This window comes from Halichoerus grypus, chromosome 11 (genome assembly GCF_964656455.1).
Source record: "Halichoerus grypus chromosome 11, mHalGry1.hap1.1, whole genome shotgun sequence".
In the NCBI taxonomy this organism is placed as follows: Eukaryota; Metazoa; Chordata; class Mammalia; order Carnivora; family Phocidae; genus Halichoerus; species Halichoerus grypus.
This window is the reverse complement of record NC_135722.1, coordinates 42,265,797-42,284,560: the sequence shown is the minus strand read 5'-3', so window position 1 is coordinate 42,284,560 and position 18,764 is coordinate 42,265,797. Positions and strand designations below refer to the sequence as shown.

Genomic DNA, 18,764 nt, shown 5'->3' with positions numbered 1-18,764 from the left:
TGACCAATCAAATAAGTAAATGAAAACATACAGGAAGAAAAATAAAAATTAATATTTGAGACAAGTCAATCAAAATTACGTTATTAATATAACTTTGGGGAAGGGAAATACATGTCCTTAAGAATTTTGCTATTTAAAAAAAAAATTTAAAAATTAAGAATTTTGCTATTTGTATTTCTGCTCATTCTTCCAAAAGCTATCTTGCCCCATCCCTCCTTCATAATGTAATTCAGCCAGAGAGAAATGGCAAATTACCTACCTATACGTAGTAAGAAAAATTAATGACCAAGATGATAAGATAATCCCACTACTAAGATGATTTATGTGCTTCATTCATTTACTTTTAAAGCATGGTCTCACATCACTGTCTCCTAGGAATCGAGGTCAACAAGAGTTTGTACACACATTTCTGGTCAAGAAATCTCTAACCACATATAGAGCTGCTTTTGAGCTCACTGGTGTAGCATTATTTTAACTAAGAAATAACACTGCTACCACCAAAGCAAACAAAAATGCACAAAAAGACTATCGCATGGAACAAAGAACATTGCATATGTAGATTGAAAGCTACACAAATAAGGATTTCCTAGAGGTTTCCCAACCCAGAGAATTTTATAAAGATAAACCATATCTCCTGAATATTTTAACTTAGTAGGTCAGCACTATCCAGAAATGTTTTGTTTTAAACAACAAAGGTGAATCTGATAGAACAAATTCACAGATCTACACTTGGGAACCTCCAGTGAGTCTCACTTCCAAGGCACAAATGAGTATTAGAAGATAATCCACAATAATAAGTTTATCTAGTACTATGTATATCCAAATAGAGAAGAGCAAAATAAGAATGATGAGAGCGATTTCATTAAACAAACTGGGTTTCATAGGAATAGACCTAAACATTCGTAATGCTCACTTAAGGATGCGGCTGGTTAATGAATAATGTAAATTTACAGAAGCAAAACTTGTTTTTGTTTTCAAAAATATCTAAGGCGCCTGGGTGGCTCAGTCGTTAAGCGTCTGCCTTCGGCTCAGGTCATGATCCCAGGGTCCTGGGATCGAGTCCCGCATCGGGCTCCCTGCTCGGCGGGAAGCCTGCTTCTCCCTCTCCCACTCCCCCTGCTTGCGTTCCTGCTCTCGCTGTCTCTCTCTCTGTCAAATAAATAAATAAAATCTTTAAAAAATATATATATATATCTATTGCACAGAAAGAATCATCAAATTAATACCACGGCTTGATTCACTGATGCCTTGAATCATTCATTCAGCAAATATTTATTGAGTACATATCTTTGTTCTATGTGCTAAGGACAAAGCATGAACAAAACTAACCGCTCAAAACTGAGAAGCCCTCATGCTACTTAAACTCAATGGTTTACAAATCTTTTAGATGCAGACAAGGCACAAACAGGTAAGGCGAGAAGAGGACCCTTAATCTACTATTGGCAGGTAGGGGTGATGTCCTTTTCTTAGGAGGCTACAGGGGCAGACTGTGGTCAAGGTACTAACAGACAGAGGGGGGGTTAGTACACTTAGGTATTATTACAAGTGTAATGGGTTCCTTTCTCAAATTAACAGTGGCCACTAGCACCTAACAGGGGAAAGGAGAGGGGGAGGCTAAGGTAAGCTGGGGGAGAAAAGAGGAGGTAAAAACAAAAAGCAAAACCGTCCGTTTCTAGGCAAGGCTGAGTCAAGGACAAGAAACTTGAAATCAGAGCTATCACGAAGCCCACAATCCAAGCCCACATACTGCTGTATTAAATTTCAGAATCAGTGTGCTATCATATTTACCTACTTTAACATTTTCAGTAAGCACAAACAAGTCATTTACCTATGTTTTCCTCCTACATCTTTGACAGGATAAACAAAATGATCAATGTATCTCTAAGGGACTAGGTGTGTGATAACGCTAACCATTCAAATTCTTTTTATTTAATGTAAACTTCAGTGACTTTGTTCTTTCTATTGCTCTGTCATTAGTGTCTAGAAAAAGGGTTCAATAAATATTGGATGGATGGATGGATGGATGGATGGGTGGGTGGGTGGGTGGAAGAAGCAAATCTAGAGATCCGGAAGCCAAAAGAAAGTAAGCAAAATCTCTTCTGGCTGATCTCCCTTCCCAGACAGGTTCAGAATTTCAGGGATCAGTAGGAGGAATGCCCAGGGCAGACCCACAAATTCAAAGAACATGGAGAACTGGCATTTGTTATTTAAGAGAAAACAAGCTAGAAACCAGAAAAAGTCCAAAGGATTGTGTCTAAGACAAAGGCAGAAAACAATGAACTGGGTCAATAACGAAGCAAGCCAGACTGGTTACTGAGTAAGAACCTCTTAGGGGTTCTGTAAGCATTTCTGAATGGGGAAGTAAGTAAGTAAGTAAGCATTTCTGAACGGGGAAGAAATTTTTTATGGGATCCCTGTGGCCTGTCCAGGCTGTTGGTAAAGCAAGGGAAGGTGCTAAGACATTCTAGGCAACACCTTTAATTCTGAAGAGACTTTACAAAGGTAAAAAACCTTTAGCATAGCACCTCAATTTCAAATGTGCTGTGCACGGCTCTCAAAGGCTGGGAGGTGAAGCATGGTAGTCTTTATACATCCAGAGCCTTAGGAGAAGGTGTATCTGAGCCCTAAGACACCTGAGAGAGAGAGAAGGAAATATCAGCAAAGGGAGGAGGGAGGAGGCAGAGGTTACGGTGTCCCAGAACTAAGTAAACAAAGTGTTTCAAAAATGAGAGTCTGAGCAACTGTGTCAAATGTTACTGACGTCTGCGTAAATGGTGACCTTGACTCGGGCGCTGCATGCCTGAGGTCAGGGCAAGCAAGAATGGCAGGAAAGAGAGGAGAGAGAGCAAGTGTAGATAACACTTTTAAGGAGTTGTGCTTGACAGAAGCAGCAGAAAGGTACACAGAGAAGAATGTGAGATTAAGAACAAGCTTCTGCCGTAGCTACGTTCTGTTTTAAAGAGGAGATCCGTGCTGGCAGGAATGATCGTGCGGCAGATAAACAGAACAAGTGGAATGGGACCGTTGCTGGGGTGAGGCCTACAAGCCGGGGAGAAGGAACGGGACCCAGTACCTACTAGAGAGGATGGGCACACACAGGTGAACAGTTTAGCCACCTAAGTGGGGGAAGGCAGAATTGATGGGGTACATGTGCACTTAGGTTAGTACATGTGGAGGTGGAAACGTGCAGAAATGTCTCAGTGAAATAGGAAAATATTACTCATCATTAGCTGAGAGTGAGGAAGGGGAAGAAAGTGCTGTCAGTTTAAGAATGAGAAAGTGAGTAAGAATCATGCAAACAAGTGGGAAATGAATGGACGAGGGAAAGGCAGTAGGATTTGCAGCCAGCCAGCACTCAAGGCTCCCGTAAGTGCAGGAGTCCTGCCTGAGTGCAGGTGTGAAGGAACCTAGACCAGAGGAGATGAAGCAGAAGCAGGAATCCAGTTTTTCTCAGTGCCTATCCTTCAGAGAGCAGAATCTACAGGAATGAGCGAAAATTAAGCAGTCCGATCTCCGCTACTTGCTCTTCTCCCTTGGATATACACGTCTGAGCTTTCAGCGTATACATAATTTATCTTGTATACAGTTTAAAGCAGAGAACTGTATATAGAAGAACTTACTCCAAGCTAACTGCATATCTTCAGGGTGATGGAAATATAAAACTTATCATTCCCTTCGTTGTTTCTCTCATCACCTTTGTTTTTTATTTTACTCTTCTCATAAAAAGGAAAAAACTTAAATGAAAAATTTTATAAGCGCATGGTGTGAAACAAAGTAGAAGTGCCATAATATGTTGACTATCTGCAGACAGAGGAAACCATACCACAAACACTGGCAATCTTCAGTATAGAGATGACTTAGATATAACTCCTACAGACCCTCTGTCCCAGGCCCATCGTGGTAGGGCCTGTTTGCTCTGGTGGACATAGGCTTCCCCGCTCTCCCTGACCCGCCACCGCCTACCCTACGGGACCCAGTCCTCCCACCTATTCCGTTACTGGAGCTGTATACAACCATGAAAAGGTTTGAGAAAAACCTTTTCCATCATCAGAGCAGAAAGCACTCAGGAGTGGGGTAGAAGAGGTAGGGAGGAGAGCCTCTTGCTCACTGCAGAGCTACTTTGCAATTATTCCCCAGATCCAGTGACATATACAAGTGTTTCTAGTACTATAAAGGACTGAGAAGATCAGCAGACAGATTCTACTGGCAACATTTAATAAATATAATTAGGTTCACAAACCCTGAAGGAAATGACCTCAAAAATAAAAAATTAAAACATAGATGGGACTATCTACTCTAGGCTTAAGATGTGAACAATGCCATATTCTAAATTATTTCAAAAAGTTTATACTGGTTTGAGTGAAGATCAAATTTTTTCACCTTAACTTTATAATAATTCAGAGTTTAAAAAGACCTACCAGTAAAATTTATTCTACATCAAGTATCACCAGTAAACATTTCTAATTCTTAAGCCCATGTTTTAAACTTGGTATATATTCAACAAAATTTTACAAATAGAGCACACAAATCAAAGATTTGTTTTAAATAGTTAACTACAAAATGGAAGGCTGTCCTCAATGCTGTTATCAACCCATTTTTCTTGATGTTTGTACTTTTCAAACAAAATCTTAAAAGTGTTAACACAAAGCTATATAAAAACAAAGGACAACTTAAATACCAGCAAAATTTAAGAAACAACTTAAACAATTATATTCCAGATATGGGGTAGAGGCTAAACCCTGAAAAGAAATAAAGACACAAAAAGAAACCCCAAATAATGGAGAGCCTGCACTAATTTACATCTGACCTTGTTCTGCTCGCCCACAAAAAGATGAGTGGGCAATATATACTCCAAATTTTAAAAATTAAATGTGAAATAAGTGGGTAAAGAAACAAGCGAGTATAATCTAGCCTACAACTAAATGCTAAAAATCTTCTTCCCTTACAGGTTACTGGTGTTAGAACCTGCCAGTGTAAAGAATGAACAGAACATTCTGTCATTGAAGGAACTCAGGGAAAACCCAAATACTGTCATTCAGGTCAAAACTATTCTCTAAATGAAAGTAATTTAGCATTAACACTGAATAAACTTGGCCTGTAATAAGGGTAACTTTAAGATGAGCTAACTGAATTAGAATTTTGGAGATTATCCAAGAAATTATAACATGTGAATGGAGCTGGTACAAATACTTACAGGCTTACAGGGTCCACTGAAGTTCTGTGTAAATATATGTGAGAATCTGATTTCCCCAGATCCAGTGTGCCAAGCTCGGCAGTTCTTCTGATCATGGCACTTTCAATGGTTTCATGAAACACATCTACTCACCTACACAATTATCAACAATGGGATTCCCACGAGCAACATTCCTTCTCACCTGTCTTTGATGATCCAGATCTGCTTTATTACCAATTAAAATCATTGGAAACTCATCACGATCCTTCACTCTGAGAATCTGTCTTTGAAACTTATAGATCTCTTCAAAACTAAAACAGAAACAGACAAATCAATTTGCTCAAATATCAGAACTTGGCTAGTCTCACACCCCATTTAGTATCTTATTACTTTACCTTTTTCTCTAAAAACAAGAAGTCCAATTCAATACAATAGTGATCTAGGCATGAACAGAAGATCTACATTTTAATACTGGTACAAACCTGCCTCGATCTGTGACTGAAAAGACCAGCAGGAAACCCTCGCCAGTTCTCATATACTGTTCTCTCATAGCTCCGAACTCTTCTTGTCCTGCTGTATCCAGAACTAAAGAGAAAAACAACACATGGGCAGGCCCAATGAACGTGGGTCCTTCAGAGCACATCCGACTTAGTGCAATAAAGACATGGCATTCTCCTCGGAGTGCTTTATTCTCGACGCTAGAGACAAACATATCTCACAGCAGACAGTTTCAGGGTCTTCATCAGTACGGGTTGATTTCGTAGCTAGAATGTATTAGCATACCAACTACAAGGTTAAAAATATCAAATACATCTAGGCAGATGGAGTCAGATCACCTCTGAAGTCACTTGGATCTCTTTCTCCTCCATGCAAAGAACTGAAAAAGATACCTGTAAATTCAGGAAAGAAATCTTGGTCTACTCCCACCAACACCACACTTAAAGTGCAAGTACTAACGTACCTCTTGATCTCTGTGAATGAAAGAATCATGTAAATTAAAAGAACAGGGCTATCTTTTGTGGAGACACGGAGTGTGTGACCAAGCACAAAACCCTATTTGCTAACGCCTCTGTGCTAAAAATTCTAAGCAAGTTAACAAATATTCAATCTTTTCTATATTTACTTCACCCATTTTAACATTTGCAAGAAAGCAGGAAGAGCTGAAACTTCATGTTTTTTTCCCAAATGTCCCCAAAAATACAACTTCAACAAGTTACACTGACATGATTAGTTTCACCAGCACAAGATCAACACAATTCTTGTTTTATATTACATTTACTGAGGAATATTTAAATGCTGATTCATCAATCAAAACTAATGAAAAGAGGTGGGCTTATGTTCAAGACCATCTAAAATTTATGCAACTAGCAAAACACCCAAGCTTACTTTTTAAAAATAGGATATGCGAGCTATCAAATAAAGGAAGACTACTTACTATCTAGCCGGGCTGCTCGGTCATCTATCACACACTGCTTTGTGTAGGAATCCTCGATGGTTGGGTCATAATCCGTTACAAAATAGGACTGTAAGAAAAAAATCTTATTTTTAAATATATGTTTAATTGCCAAGTACCAATGTAACTTTAATCAAATCCCACTTATCCAGAATTAATAACAATATTTTCAAGTATTATGGTTTAAACTACTATGTTGGTTTCCCACTGAATGAAATCTATTCCGAGCAGCTTCCAAGTAGAGAACAGGTACTAAACAGCTCTGAATTTTCCTATCTGAAATATGCAAGAAGACTGCAAAACACCTACTACAGTTTTTTCATAATTATATACAATAATGTTTTCATAATTACATATACCCAAGATAATATATATCTAGATCTCATGTTCTTCAAAAACTAGAAAAACAGTCAGTTATAAATCCAGGTCTATTTGCAACTCAGTGGTAAGCACCAGTCCTGAGAACAAAGCAGTCTGAAACAAAGGGAGACAACAAATAGGGGCCTGGAAGATTCCATGCCTCATCTTCATTCTCCCCTTCTTTCCTTGCACCTTGTCTTTTTCCCATTCAGCTGCCTTGTGTATCATCGTAAGCAAATGGGATTTCAGATTTTTTTTTTTATTTGCAGGGATCTCAAACTTATTCTTTCACTGATATTTTTGTGTTTTTCATCTCAACTTCTGTTTCTGTCTTCTTCTGTTAGCAAAGCCTCCCAACTGTTATCTTCTGCAATCATCACCAGAAGCAAGGACAGTTAAGGTAGCAGAGCAAGAAGGGAAGAATCTCAGTGAGCCAGTTAAAAATGTTTGTGTATTACACTTCACAATTTCTTTAAAGTTTTTAAAAAGAAAACAATGGCAACACTAAGAATCTGAGAGAGAACTTATTTCCCGCTTCTGACAGAAGGGCACTAACTAGGACACTGACATCATCCTTCTTTTGTTCTGAGCATCTCCTTTGCTCTCCCCTCTTGACTGACTTCCTCAAAGCCTACTTTCCCACTGGCTCGTTACCAGTTCTGAGGGAATGACTTAGAGGAAGGCAGCTTGATGCTGGGAACCAGAGCCAAAGGGGTTCAGCCATTCTTCAGGCAAGGGTTCCTGGCAGCTGGACCTGCTGGCTCCAGGGACACTGCATTCTTAAGTGACACCCCCCCCCCGCCCCCACCGGCATGTGATATACACAAACACCGTAGGCTACTCAGAAGTAGGAACTCTGAACAAAACAGTAAAGAAACCCCTGGTTGGGGAATTGGGGGTAGGACACTGATCTGCTTGCTACTATGACTTGATATATTTTATTTTTAAAGGACGCTTTCCACATTTTATTTATATTTTAGGATTAGCTTTAATGACAGAATTCAGTATCCATAATCCTATTTCCCTCTGGATGGTTTCACTTAAATGCATGATTTTTCAAAGTCTATAAAAGAAACATTTACCAACAGGAGCAGCTTTGAGTAGAAAACCATCTCCATCACCACTCCATCCCCATTTAAAAATAAACAGATACCAAAACAATCCTGAACTTGCTTTTCGGCACCCACATCTCTTCTAAAAGTGATACAACTGGCAACAGTATCTTTCTACACACTATTCTAAACAACTTAAAACTGTAGTCTTTCCCTCAAGCAAGTTGGATAGGCATGCTGTTTATATCTTTTTAAGATTAGTTTCCTGAAACATGTTTCTCGGCAGCAATGGGATACTTCCTGCCATGCTTTCATCTTGTAAAACCTGAAATTCACTGAGTACTCCCAGTTTATACCTAAATGTGCTGAAGTGTGCTGCACTGTCCCTCCCACTTCATCTGAAAAAATAATGGACAAATATTAAATATATTTTAGTCATGCATGGTAACAAATTCGTTCAATGTGACTTTTTTTTTTACACTATGAGACAGAATTAAGACATTAACATATGTAGAAGATTACTGGGTTTAAGCAATTTTGAGGGCCATTAAAATAAATTATTTTTCCTTTTAGTGACTATGGAAGTTTCACATTTTCTTTGGCCCTCTTAGCTCTTCAAATGTAATTTTTTTTTTTTTTAAGAGAGCAGGAGAGAGAAGGGGAGGTAGAGAATCTCAAGCAGGCTCCACACCCAGCATGGAGCCAGATGCGGGGCTTGATCTCACGACCCTGAGATCGTGACCTGAGCTGAAATCAAGAGTTGGGACTCTTTTTTTTTTTTAAGATTTTATTTACTTATTTGACAGTGAGAGAGAGAGAGAGCACAAGTAGGGGGAGCAGGCAGAGGGAGAAACAGGCTCCCCGCTAGCAGGGAGCCCAATGTAGGGCTCGATCCCAGGACCACAGGATCACGACCCAAGCCGAAGGCAGACGCTTAACGACTGAGCCACCCAGGTGCCCCATCATAATCTTAAGGTTATAAGAATTTTGCCACTTTGCTACCAAACACTGGCACACACGTATTCCACTGATGTTTTTGAGACAAACTAATTGCTGGAATTTCTGGTATTTAGGTCCATATTTCATCTTCACTGTGTCCTGTTTTCAAACTGTGACTATAGAGACCATCATTTTGTTTCTATATATTGATTTTAGGTAGCCAGAAAGCATCTTCCTCCCTCATAAAAACCCATCCAAATAACAATGCTCCAGGGCCTGACTGACATGGAATCCAACACCCCCCTCTCTCTCATAATGCTTGTAAGCCACAGGTCAGAATGTGCCTAAAAAGAGCATTCTTCATGTGCAGGTAACAAATATAATCATCACCTCCCCCCACAAAGACATAACATTTCTGTTGCTTTAACCTAGGTACCAGATATTTAGGGCAGCAGATCACCAACAAGAAATCAGTCTGGCGATGGACAGTCCTAGATTTGATACTAATTCTGCTACTTTCTAAGTGTAGAACCGGAGGCAAGTTACTTTACCTTTCTAACCTTTAGCATCTGTAAAACAGGACAGTAAGGGGTGCCTGGGCGGCTCAGGGTTAAGCGGCAGCCTTCAGCTCAGGTCATGCATGATCCCAGGGTCCTGGGATCAAGCCCCGTGTCGGGCTCCCTGCTCAGCGGAGAGCCTGCTTCTCCCTCTCCCTCTGCTTGCCACTCTGCCTATTTGTGCTCTCTCTCTCTCTGTCAAATAAATAAATAAAAATCTTAAAGAAAAAAAAAAAACAGGACAGTAACAAACCCTCGTGGAGCAGATAAATTCAAGTAGTGCCTATAAAGTGCCAAGACATGCTGATGATTGATAAACGTTAACCACGCTGCAGTATTTATGTCACACAATTAGATGGTACAAGTGTTTTTATTCAAGTATAAAGACTTGCTAATCCTGGGAACAGCTGTAATAATTCCAATCCTGGTTATACCACAGACCAGCCGTGGCACTTGGCATCCAAAATGTTGTGAGTCAAGATACAATCTCCTCATGTGAAGTTTTAGAGATTTTTTTCTGGAATCTGAGCAGTAAGTACACAGATACACATAGGTAAAAATTCATCAAGCTGTACACACGATGTGTGCACTTTTTTGTATGCATACAAATTAGACCTCTGTAAGATACATAAATTTAATGATTCCCTGCTGTTTACAGGATTCAGTGCTTTCTTCACACAGCATGCAAAGCCTTCTAGTTTGATCTGTACTGTTCATCATAAGAAGCCTTATTTTTTTACTACTTGAAATCCTCAGCCAATTGCTCTTGCTCTCCTGGTTTCATTCATTTGTTTGACAGTTATTTATGGAGCATCACGGGGACAAGGCCCAACTTTCACAGAGCCTCATTGCTTTTTACACAACATCCAGTGCTGCGACTGGGGGTGAAGGGAGTGGGGAGTGTGAAATATACAGGCATGAAATGCCAATACCATGCTAGTTCAGAAGGCAACAAAATTTAAGTGGCTTAAAGACTGTAGTCATGTACAGGAACTATGTGTACATTGACTTATAAACATAGTCCAGCAAGTTGCCAGAAAAGAAAACAGTCTCTGGTCCTGAGGCTGAAAGAAGTTGCCAACCACAGTCCAGAAAGGATATTCTATAGCAGAAAGCAAGGGAAAAAAAAAAAAAAAAAAAGAGCACAGTGTTGCATAGCAGAAGACAGTAGAGAACACACTGAAAGGGGAAGGGGGGCAGGAGAAAGTAACGTGCTTTCTTGGTATCACAGGAGAGGATGCATGGAGAAGGACCCTAGCCAGAAAGAAAGGGAATGCCTACTTTCAAAGGGCAGGATGCCTTCCAGGTAGTACGAAGGGCAAATGTACATAAGTCTCCTTAAGGTTGTTAAGATTTATGGAGAAAAGTTTAGGATTAGGGAAGCTATCCCATTGAGACAGGGAGTCGATTTCCCCTTGATAAAATCTGGTCTGGGTAAGGTTGTCAGAAGCCCTTAATAATGCAAGAGCATTATGCTGTAATGGCAGGAACAGTATTCCTGATTATATGCCACTAGATTGCACATCAGGAATTCTGCTTGGCCTAAGAGAACTGCCAGCTCACTATCTTCCCATTCAAAGAAACTGCCTTAAGAAAGAAAAGAAAGGGGAAGGGGAGGAGAGAGAATGAGCTGAGGCCACTTCTGCATTTAGGGGGCAGGAGTGAGATCCCACTTTCTCCTGACGCCCAGCTACTGGTGAAAGTGTAGTTCCGGAGCACTGCCACAGAGCGGTGCCTGGTCTACACAATGGGATGGGTAATTTACTGGAGATGTGTGAAACTCTGTAAATCCAGCACTCTGGTTAAGTTTACTACCCTTGCTTACTACCCTAAGGTGCCACTGGGGAGTCGTAAACAAATGAAAGGGCATTTCTAAGCATAGTGCCAGTCTCAGGAAGAGTCTCAGGAGTCCTCTAAAAACATGGGGTACAGAAAGGAAAGGGAGACTTTCTTTTCTTGACATCCTGTTCAGCTCACCCTTCTTCCCCCACACTACACAAAGAATCCACATCATGAAACATTCTAGATACAGAACTCTTTGGTTCTCTGCCCCCTCCATTTCAAGTCAGTATTTTCCTATTCTTAATTCTATCCACAAAACCTATGTTTTTTAAATCATGATAAAATAAACTAAAACATAAGGTTTCCTAAGGGCTCATTTTCTATTAATACATGCACTTATAGTCTTTGCTGGAGGCAACACGATGAGAAGAAAACGTATGGGCTCCAGAGTTTGAGAAACCTGAAATTCAAACCCAGATGCCACTTCCACTTCCTAACTGTTTGAGTCCTTGGGTAAATTGATTAACAGCTCTAAAGCCCATTTTCTCAACAGAAAGAGTAAAGGACAGGGATAATTTAAGGAGGTCCTGTCCCAGTGCCCACTTTAGATGTGGCTCTGGAGGATCATGGGAAAAAAGAAACCTTCCAGAAAGAGGTTGCGGGGGGAGTTGACCAGAGGGATTGAGGAGCTGCAGTGGCCAGTGAGTGCTGTGTACACCCCATTCTCTTCCTGGCTAGGAGCATCTGCTGAGGTTATGCAGCCTTACCCCACCACTGTATCCTAGTGTGGGGGGCCGCCAGGGAGGCAGCAGAGTGGAGTGGAAAGAGCCTGAGATGTAAGTCAGACGAGAATACAGCTCTCTACTTTCACTACCTGTGGGAAATGAGAGCACCTCATTTAACCTGTCTGAACCTCAGTTTCACTGTCTGATAAGATGGAAATAATACTAGGGGCGCCTGGGTGGCGCAGCCAGTTGGGCGTCCGACTCCTAATTTCGGCTCAGGTCATGACCTCAGGGTCGTGAGATCGAGCCCTGCATCGGGCTCTGCACTCAGCGTGGAGTCTGATTGAGACTCTCTCTCCCTCTGCCCCTCCCCACCCCACTGTCTCTCTAAAATAAATTTTAAAATATATTTCAAAGATTCTCTCCCTCTCCCTCAACCCCACCCCCTTCTCTCTCTCTCTCTCAAGAAGAAAAAAAAAAGATGGAAATAATACTAAGCTTGCAGGATTGTTGTGAGAAGTAAAAATAATGTATGTGGAGTACAAAGTACAACCTAGGACACACAGTAGGCTCTTACAAGTCGTAGCTACTGAAGAGCAATCTGTACCTTACTTCCTCTTGCAAACCTACAACACTCCAACCAGAAAACAATCTCAGCATGCCCGAATTCCTCTTACCCTTAAGACAATAGGTCTAGATTTTCCCACATATTCTATGTTATGCTTTGGAAAATCTGTACACCAAACTTTATGTATGCCTTCTAATTGGTACTTACAATTTCCTTTTACATTTGCTTATCTTTTCATATATGCATATATGTGAATGTATAAATGATGCACTGAGCTAAACTCAACAGGGTACAAGCATAAAACTTTCCTTCAAAGCCCTTCTGTGGACAAGATTTTCCTTGCTCCTGAATGAAATCTAACGCAAGTCTCCTGATTTTTTCCATTCTTTGATTATAAATAGTTGTTCAATCACTGTCAGCCCCAAGACGTTATGATTTCGATAATTAAGATGTGTAGTACAGGGGCACCTGGGTGGCTCAGTCGTTAAGCGTCTGCCTTCGGCTCAGGTCACGATCCCAGGGTCCTGGGATCGAGCCCCGCATCGGGCTCCCTGCTCAGCGGGAGGCCTGCTTCTCCCTCTCCCACTCCCCCTGCTTGTGCTCCCTCTCTCGCTGTCTCTCTCTGTCAGATAAATAAATAAAATCTTTAAAAAAAAAAAAAAAAAAAAAAAGATGTGTAGTACAGTGTGTTAGTCAATACTCATCTAAATTAAAAAGCTTTTGGGGCGCCTGGGTGGCTCAGTTGGTTAAGCGACTGCCTTCGGCTCAGGTCATGATCCTGGAGTCCCTGGATCGAGTCCCGCATCGGGCTCCCCGCTCAGCGGGGAGTCTGCTTCTCCCTCTGACCCTCCCCCCTCTCATTTGCTGTCTCTCTCATTCTCTCTCTCTCAAATAAATAAATAAAATCTTTAAAAAAAAAAAAAATAAATAAATAAATAAATAAATAAATTAAAAAGCTTTTTTCCCCTTCTGAGCTAGAGCTGAAAAGTCTGCAATTGGGCTGGGGGGGGGGGGAGTGATACCAGTCATTGTCTGTCTTTCCCCATCTGTTTCTGCACCTCTTCAACTTCTAACAAGGCTGTCTCTGGTTCCTTCTGGGTTGGAGCTGAAGGAGTGGGGAGAAGTAAGGGGCACTGAAAAGGCCACACCAACGAAATCTAATGTCCATGCTAACTTTCTATGGGTCTCCTGGAAGAGTCCCTACATGGGACCCTCCATGTGCAATTCCCAGAACTTGAATGAGAACTGACCATTTACACCTCTAACCCTCAATCCTTAGGGTTTCCACAGGCACCTCCTCCTGGTTCGTATCATCTTCTAGGTGGTCACACACAGTGTCCCTCTTTAGAAGGTTTTACCCTGGTTCCATCCAGAAGCTCAAAGAAACATTGCTGCCCTCTGAAATGCAGATTACTAACTATACAGCCCTCTTTCTTTCTGCTCTGCTAGGGACCCACAGATTCACATACTATTCCTTATGCTCTGCCAAACACCAAGGGATACATGTCAAGTTCTCAGAATGATTCTACTAGAGCCTCCCCTATTATTTGGCTTCAATGAAAGGGACTTAAGAGAAGCATCCTCCTCTCCAGAGGCTGTGTGTGGAGGTGGGAAAAGACACAGAACACACCACATACTAACAGTTCTCTCCAAAAACATCCTTGTTTTAGAACCCTTAATTCTCCATACTTTTACTTCCTGGAGATAAGATATGTGCAAAACCGGGCGCCTGGGTGGCTCAGTTGGTTAAGCGACTGCCTTCGGCTCAGGTCATGATCCTGGAGTCCCAGGATCGAGTCCCACATCGGGCTCCCTGCTCAGCAGGGAGTCTGCTTCTCCCTCTGACCCTCCTCCCTCTCATGTGCTCTCTCTTTCTCTCATTCTCGCTCTCTCAAATGAATAAATAAATAAAATCTTTAAAAAAAAAAAAAAAAAGATATGTGCAAAACCAATTTAAGGCCACCCTCTATGCAAGTCCTTGAAATATGAGGGTAACTTTACTCTCAGCCTCTGGGCTTCAAGAGAAACTAAAATAAGTTATAGAGTTCCAGTTAAAGCCTATTTCCAACTAGATCTCATGTATCCATCGCGTAGCTTATGCTTCTTAGAACTTCTTTGGAGTTAAGTAAGGTACTCTGTACATAGTTAGAACCTCAAAATACCGGCCATTAGGAAACCCAGTAGTTCAGACGATTGTACTGAGAGGTCAGAAACTGACTTCCCAGAGCACAGTAAGGACCTGGTTAGCGATCCATCAGCAGCCTCTATCTGCTAACACAAGAGCAGTGCAAATTCCTCTGGTAACACTAGAGAAGGCTGTAGCAACTTCAGGCAGCTGGGGCCAGCGTCAGGCTCTTCCTGGTGGCACTGTTTAACAGCAGCTGTCAAGTCACAGAGAACCTTTGTTCCCTGCAACACCCTCCCTTACTGTGATGTCAAATGTTTCCAATATGCCTGATATTCCTTCAGGCAAGGACACAGTTTTTCCTGACTGAATTAGTATTTCATTTAATCTAACAAGTATAATTATGGAGATCCCCATAATGGATCCTCCAGAATAAAAGGCTACCCTAAGTACCCTAAGTCCGGTAATTTTAGTCTCTTTTTAACAAAACTTCCCCCCCTCCACCCAGTCAATGTTGCTAATTGTCTCAGACTGTCCAAAGCCACTGTGTGCCTTTCATGTGACTTCTGTGCAATCTCAGGGATGATATTCACACCTCATGTGAAGATCAATGGGCCTGGTATGCAACAAGAAAAAGTACAGTATAAAGTCAACTTATAAACTGGTTCTATTTCAAAAGTTTGTTTCTAAGTCAGTCAGTGCTCATTTCCCCAGGTAAAAACTGTTCTCATCTGTGTTTAGGTCCATAAGGCCAGACCACAAAAGCTACCACTGAAATATGGTCCTGAGCCATATTAACCCTGAGTTCTATTCTAACCTCTGTAGCAGAGGCATTTGGCCCAAGAAGAGACGGAAAGGGAATTTCCCTTCCTTTCCCAGTGTAGAGAGCCAGGCTGAAGCTACACCAAGAAGGAGGAAAAGCTTGTCTTTGGGGCACCCCCCCAGACACCCCAGCCACATCATCCTTCCCTAACTCTCCACTACCTCATTCTTATCCTAGCATTCGCTTCCCTCTGATAACATTCTAGGTACAAAACCACTTACCTCTCTGCCCACTGTTCCTTCCACTTGCCACTCTCAAATTAAAATTAACAATCCCCTCAGGAGACCTAGAGCTCACCCAGAGGCACTAGGTGGAAAATTACCAGTCCAAATTAGAGCACACTGCAGTAGGAGCTCACCCCAACCCTTCAAGTGATGCTTGCTCTTTTAAAAAGCAAAATTCTAAACCAAAATGAATCTTTAGTTAACATTTTTGGCAAAGGTCAAAAAGAAAAAGAAAAGCTTCAGACTCCGTGAAAGGAAAATTATTCAGGGGGGATAAACCACCATTTCATGATGTCAGCTCCCCAAAGGGAGTGTCAGCTTACTCTTCAAAGCTTTTATCCTTCCAAACCCAAGGCTTCAAAAGGAAAGAAGGGAAGAGAACGGTTTTCCTCTTTCTTCTTTCACTTCCCTCCACCAACCCTATCACAACTTGTAAAACTAACCTATTGGGTGGACAGAAATGTTTAGCTCACAGTACCACTGGAGAGATTTTGATAAAAGGAAAGGAGGGGCCCTGCCATGGCTACAGCCACTATTCATATATACAGACCCTTAGTAGGTACGACAGGCTTAACTCAGGTACTGCCTATACAAGTACACGCTCATCCTGCAGAGCTGCCGTAATATTCAGAAACCAGTAAGCAACAGTAAGCCAGCAGCCTCTATCATGCAGCATAATAAAGTTTATTTTTCTTGTTTGAACTTAATATTCATTCGCTCTCATCCTCCAGGAATTGCAATCCTATTTTGAAAGATAATGTACAAAGCCTAAATGAAGTTTTAAGGATAAGATTTAATTTTTTTAAAGCACAATGACAACTGGCACAGACAGAAGTAATACACAGAGGGCCATATAAGCCTGTGAATGATATGTGGACATTAATAAATAGCTCGTACTATCCCCATGGGAAATGTGAGTAAATCCCATGACATTCCCTTTAACACCAAGTTTTTGTGTCTTTCGGTTCTTGCCTTGACTGAACCTTGTCTCCTAGGGAATTTCCAGATCCACCCCATCCTTTCCATCCTGATAGCTATTAACTTACATTACATTAGCCTTCCTTACCTCCACCCTTACGTGGACCAAAGCTGCCTAAACAACGTAACACTGGCCTCTGTGCGACATTTCAGACGAAGAAGACAGTCTTTGACTTCTAGGGCACGTAATCGTCCAGGCCTCACCTGGGTTCTATCATTGTATCCTTCCTCTCCGTATCAGGGTCCTCCCCATGATGGGAGTCCCCACCACAAAGACCTTGGGGCCAATACGGACTTTAGGCAAGAAGCATTTTCAACCATTACAAGATCCACATTCAGAGTCTCAGCATTGTTATTAGCTCTTACTCATCTGACGTTGGCAGGACAGTAACAATGCTGATAACTGCTACTGTTTTATTCCCAACCCGGACATCACCATCTCTCCTCCTCCTTCTCCCGCTTTCCCAATCAACATGTATTTCAGCTCTTACAATTGGCTGCTTCTACTCTTATCTCTTTTCTTATGCAGATAATCTTCCAGGTAAGTAATCCAGGCCATTCCTAGAAGTAGGCCCTCTTTTTAAGAGCATTACTGGAATATAATTCACATACCAGAAAATTCACCCATTTCAAGTACACCGTTCACAGTTTTTAGTAATTCACATGGTTGTGCAACGGTCATCACGATCTAATTCCAGAACATTTTCACCAACCCCAAAAGGAATCCCACACCCTTCAGCAGGCATTTCCCCTTCCCCCCATCCTCTCCCACCCCTAGGGCCACTAAACCACCAATCTACTTCGTGTCTCTATCGACATGCCTGCTCAGGATATTTCATGTAAATCCAATCATATTATACGTGGTCTTTTTGTGTCTGGCTTCTTTTACTTATTTTTTTTTTTTAATATTTTATTTATTTATTTGAGAGAGAGAATGAGATAGAGAGAGCATGAGAGGGGGGAGGGTCAGAGGGAGAAGCAGACTCCCCGCTGAACAGGGAGCCCGATGCGGGACTCGATCCCGGGACTCCAGGATCATGACCTGAGCCGAAGGCAGTCGCTTAACCAACTGAGCCACCCAGGCGCCCTGGCTTCTTTTACTTATTAGCATATGTTTTCAACATCTGTCCATGTCATAGCACACATCAGTACTTCATTTCTCATTCCTTTGCTATGATACGCCATCATATGGATATGTCATACTATATTTACCCATCTATCAGGTAATGGACATTGGAGTTGTTTTTACATTTTGGCTATTATAAATGATGCTGCCATGAACATTCATGTACAATCTTTTCGGTGAACCTATGTTTTCACTTTTCTTGGGTACATTTCTAGTACAGGAATTGCTGGATCATACCGTTAACTTGAAGAACTGCCAAACTCTTTTCCGAAGCGGCTGTGCCATTTTACATTCCCATCAACAGTGTTTGAGGGTTCTAACTTCTCAGCATCTTCACCAATACTTGTCGCAGAACATGTGTCTTTTTGATTCTAGTCATCCTAGCGGGTGTACAGTAATATCTCCTTACAGTTTTTTTTTTTTTTTAAGAATCTTTTTTATAATCTCTACACCCAACGTGGGGCTCAAATTTACAACCCTGAGATCAAGAACCACATGCTCTGCCAACTGAGCCAGGTGCCCCTCCTTGCAGTTCTGACTGGTATTTCCATAATGGGATGTTAAATATCTTTCCACATACTTATTGGCCATGTGTGGACCTTCTTTGGAGAAATGTCTATTCAAATCTTTGCCCTCTTTTAAATTGGGTTGTCTTTTTATTGTTCAGTGTAAGAGTTCTTTATATATTCTGGATATAGGGACACCTGGGTGGCTCAGTTGGTTAAGCGTTTGCCTTCAGCTCAGGTCATGATCCCAAGGTCTGGAATCAGGTCCCGCATCGGGATCCATGCTCAGCAGGCAGCCCGCTTCTCCTTCTGCCTGCAGCTCCCCCTGCTTGTGCTCTCGCTCTCTCTCTCTGACAAATAAATAAAATCTTTT

At 41.5% G+C, this 18,764-nt stretch overlaps 1 protein-coding gene across 4 annotated transcripts in view; it reads right to left on the bottom strand.

The window, feature by feature from the left end:
* RRAS2 (RAS related 2) overlaps nucleotides 1-18,764 on the bottom strand; it is a 101,499-nt gene that overhangs the window by 17,382 nt on the left and 65,353 nt on the right. For all 4 annotated transcript variants that reach the window (XM_078058376.1, XM_078058375.1, XM_036119325.2 and 1 more), the window contains 3 exons: nucleotides 6,609-6,696; nucleotides 5,656-5,758; nucleotides 5,376-5,484 (listed from right to left, as the gene is read on the bottom strand). In XM_078058376.1, the coding sequence (XP_077914502.1) occupies nucleotides 5,376-5,484; nucleotides 5,656-5,758; nucleotides 6,609-6,696 (300 nt within the window). The remainder of the gene's footprint in view (nucleotides 1-5,375; nucleotides 5,485-5,655; nucleotides 5,759-6,608; nucleotides 6,697-18,764) is intronic.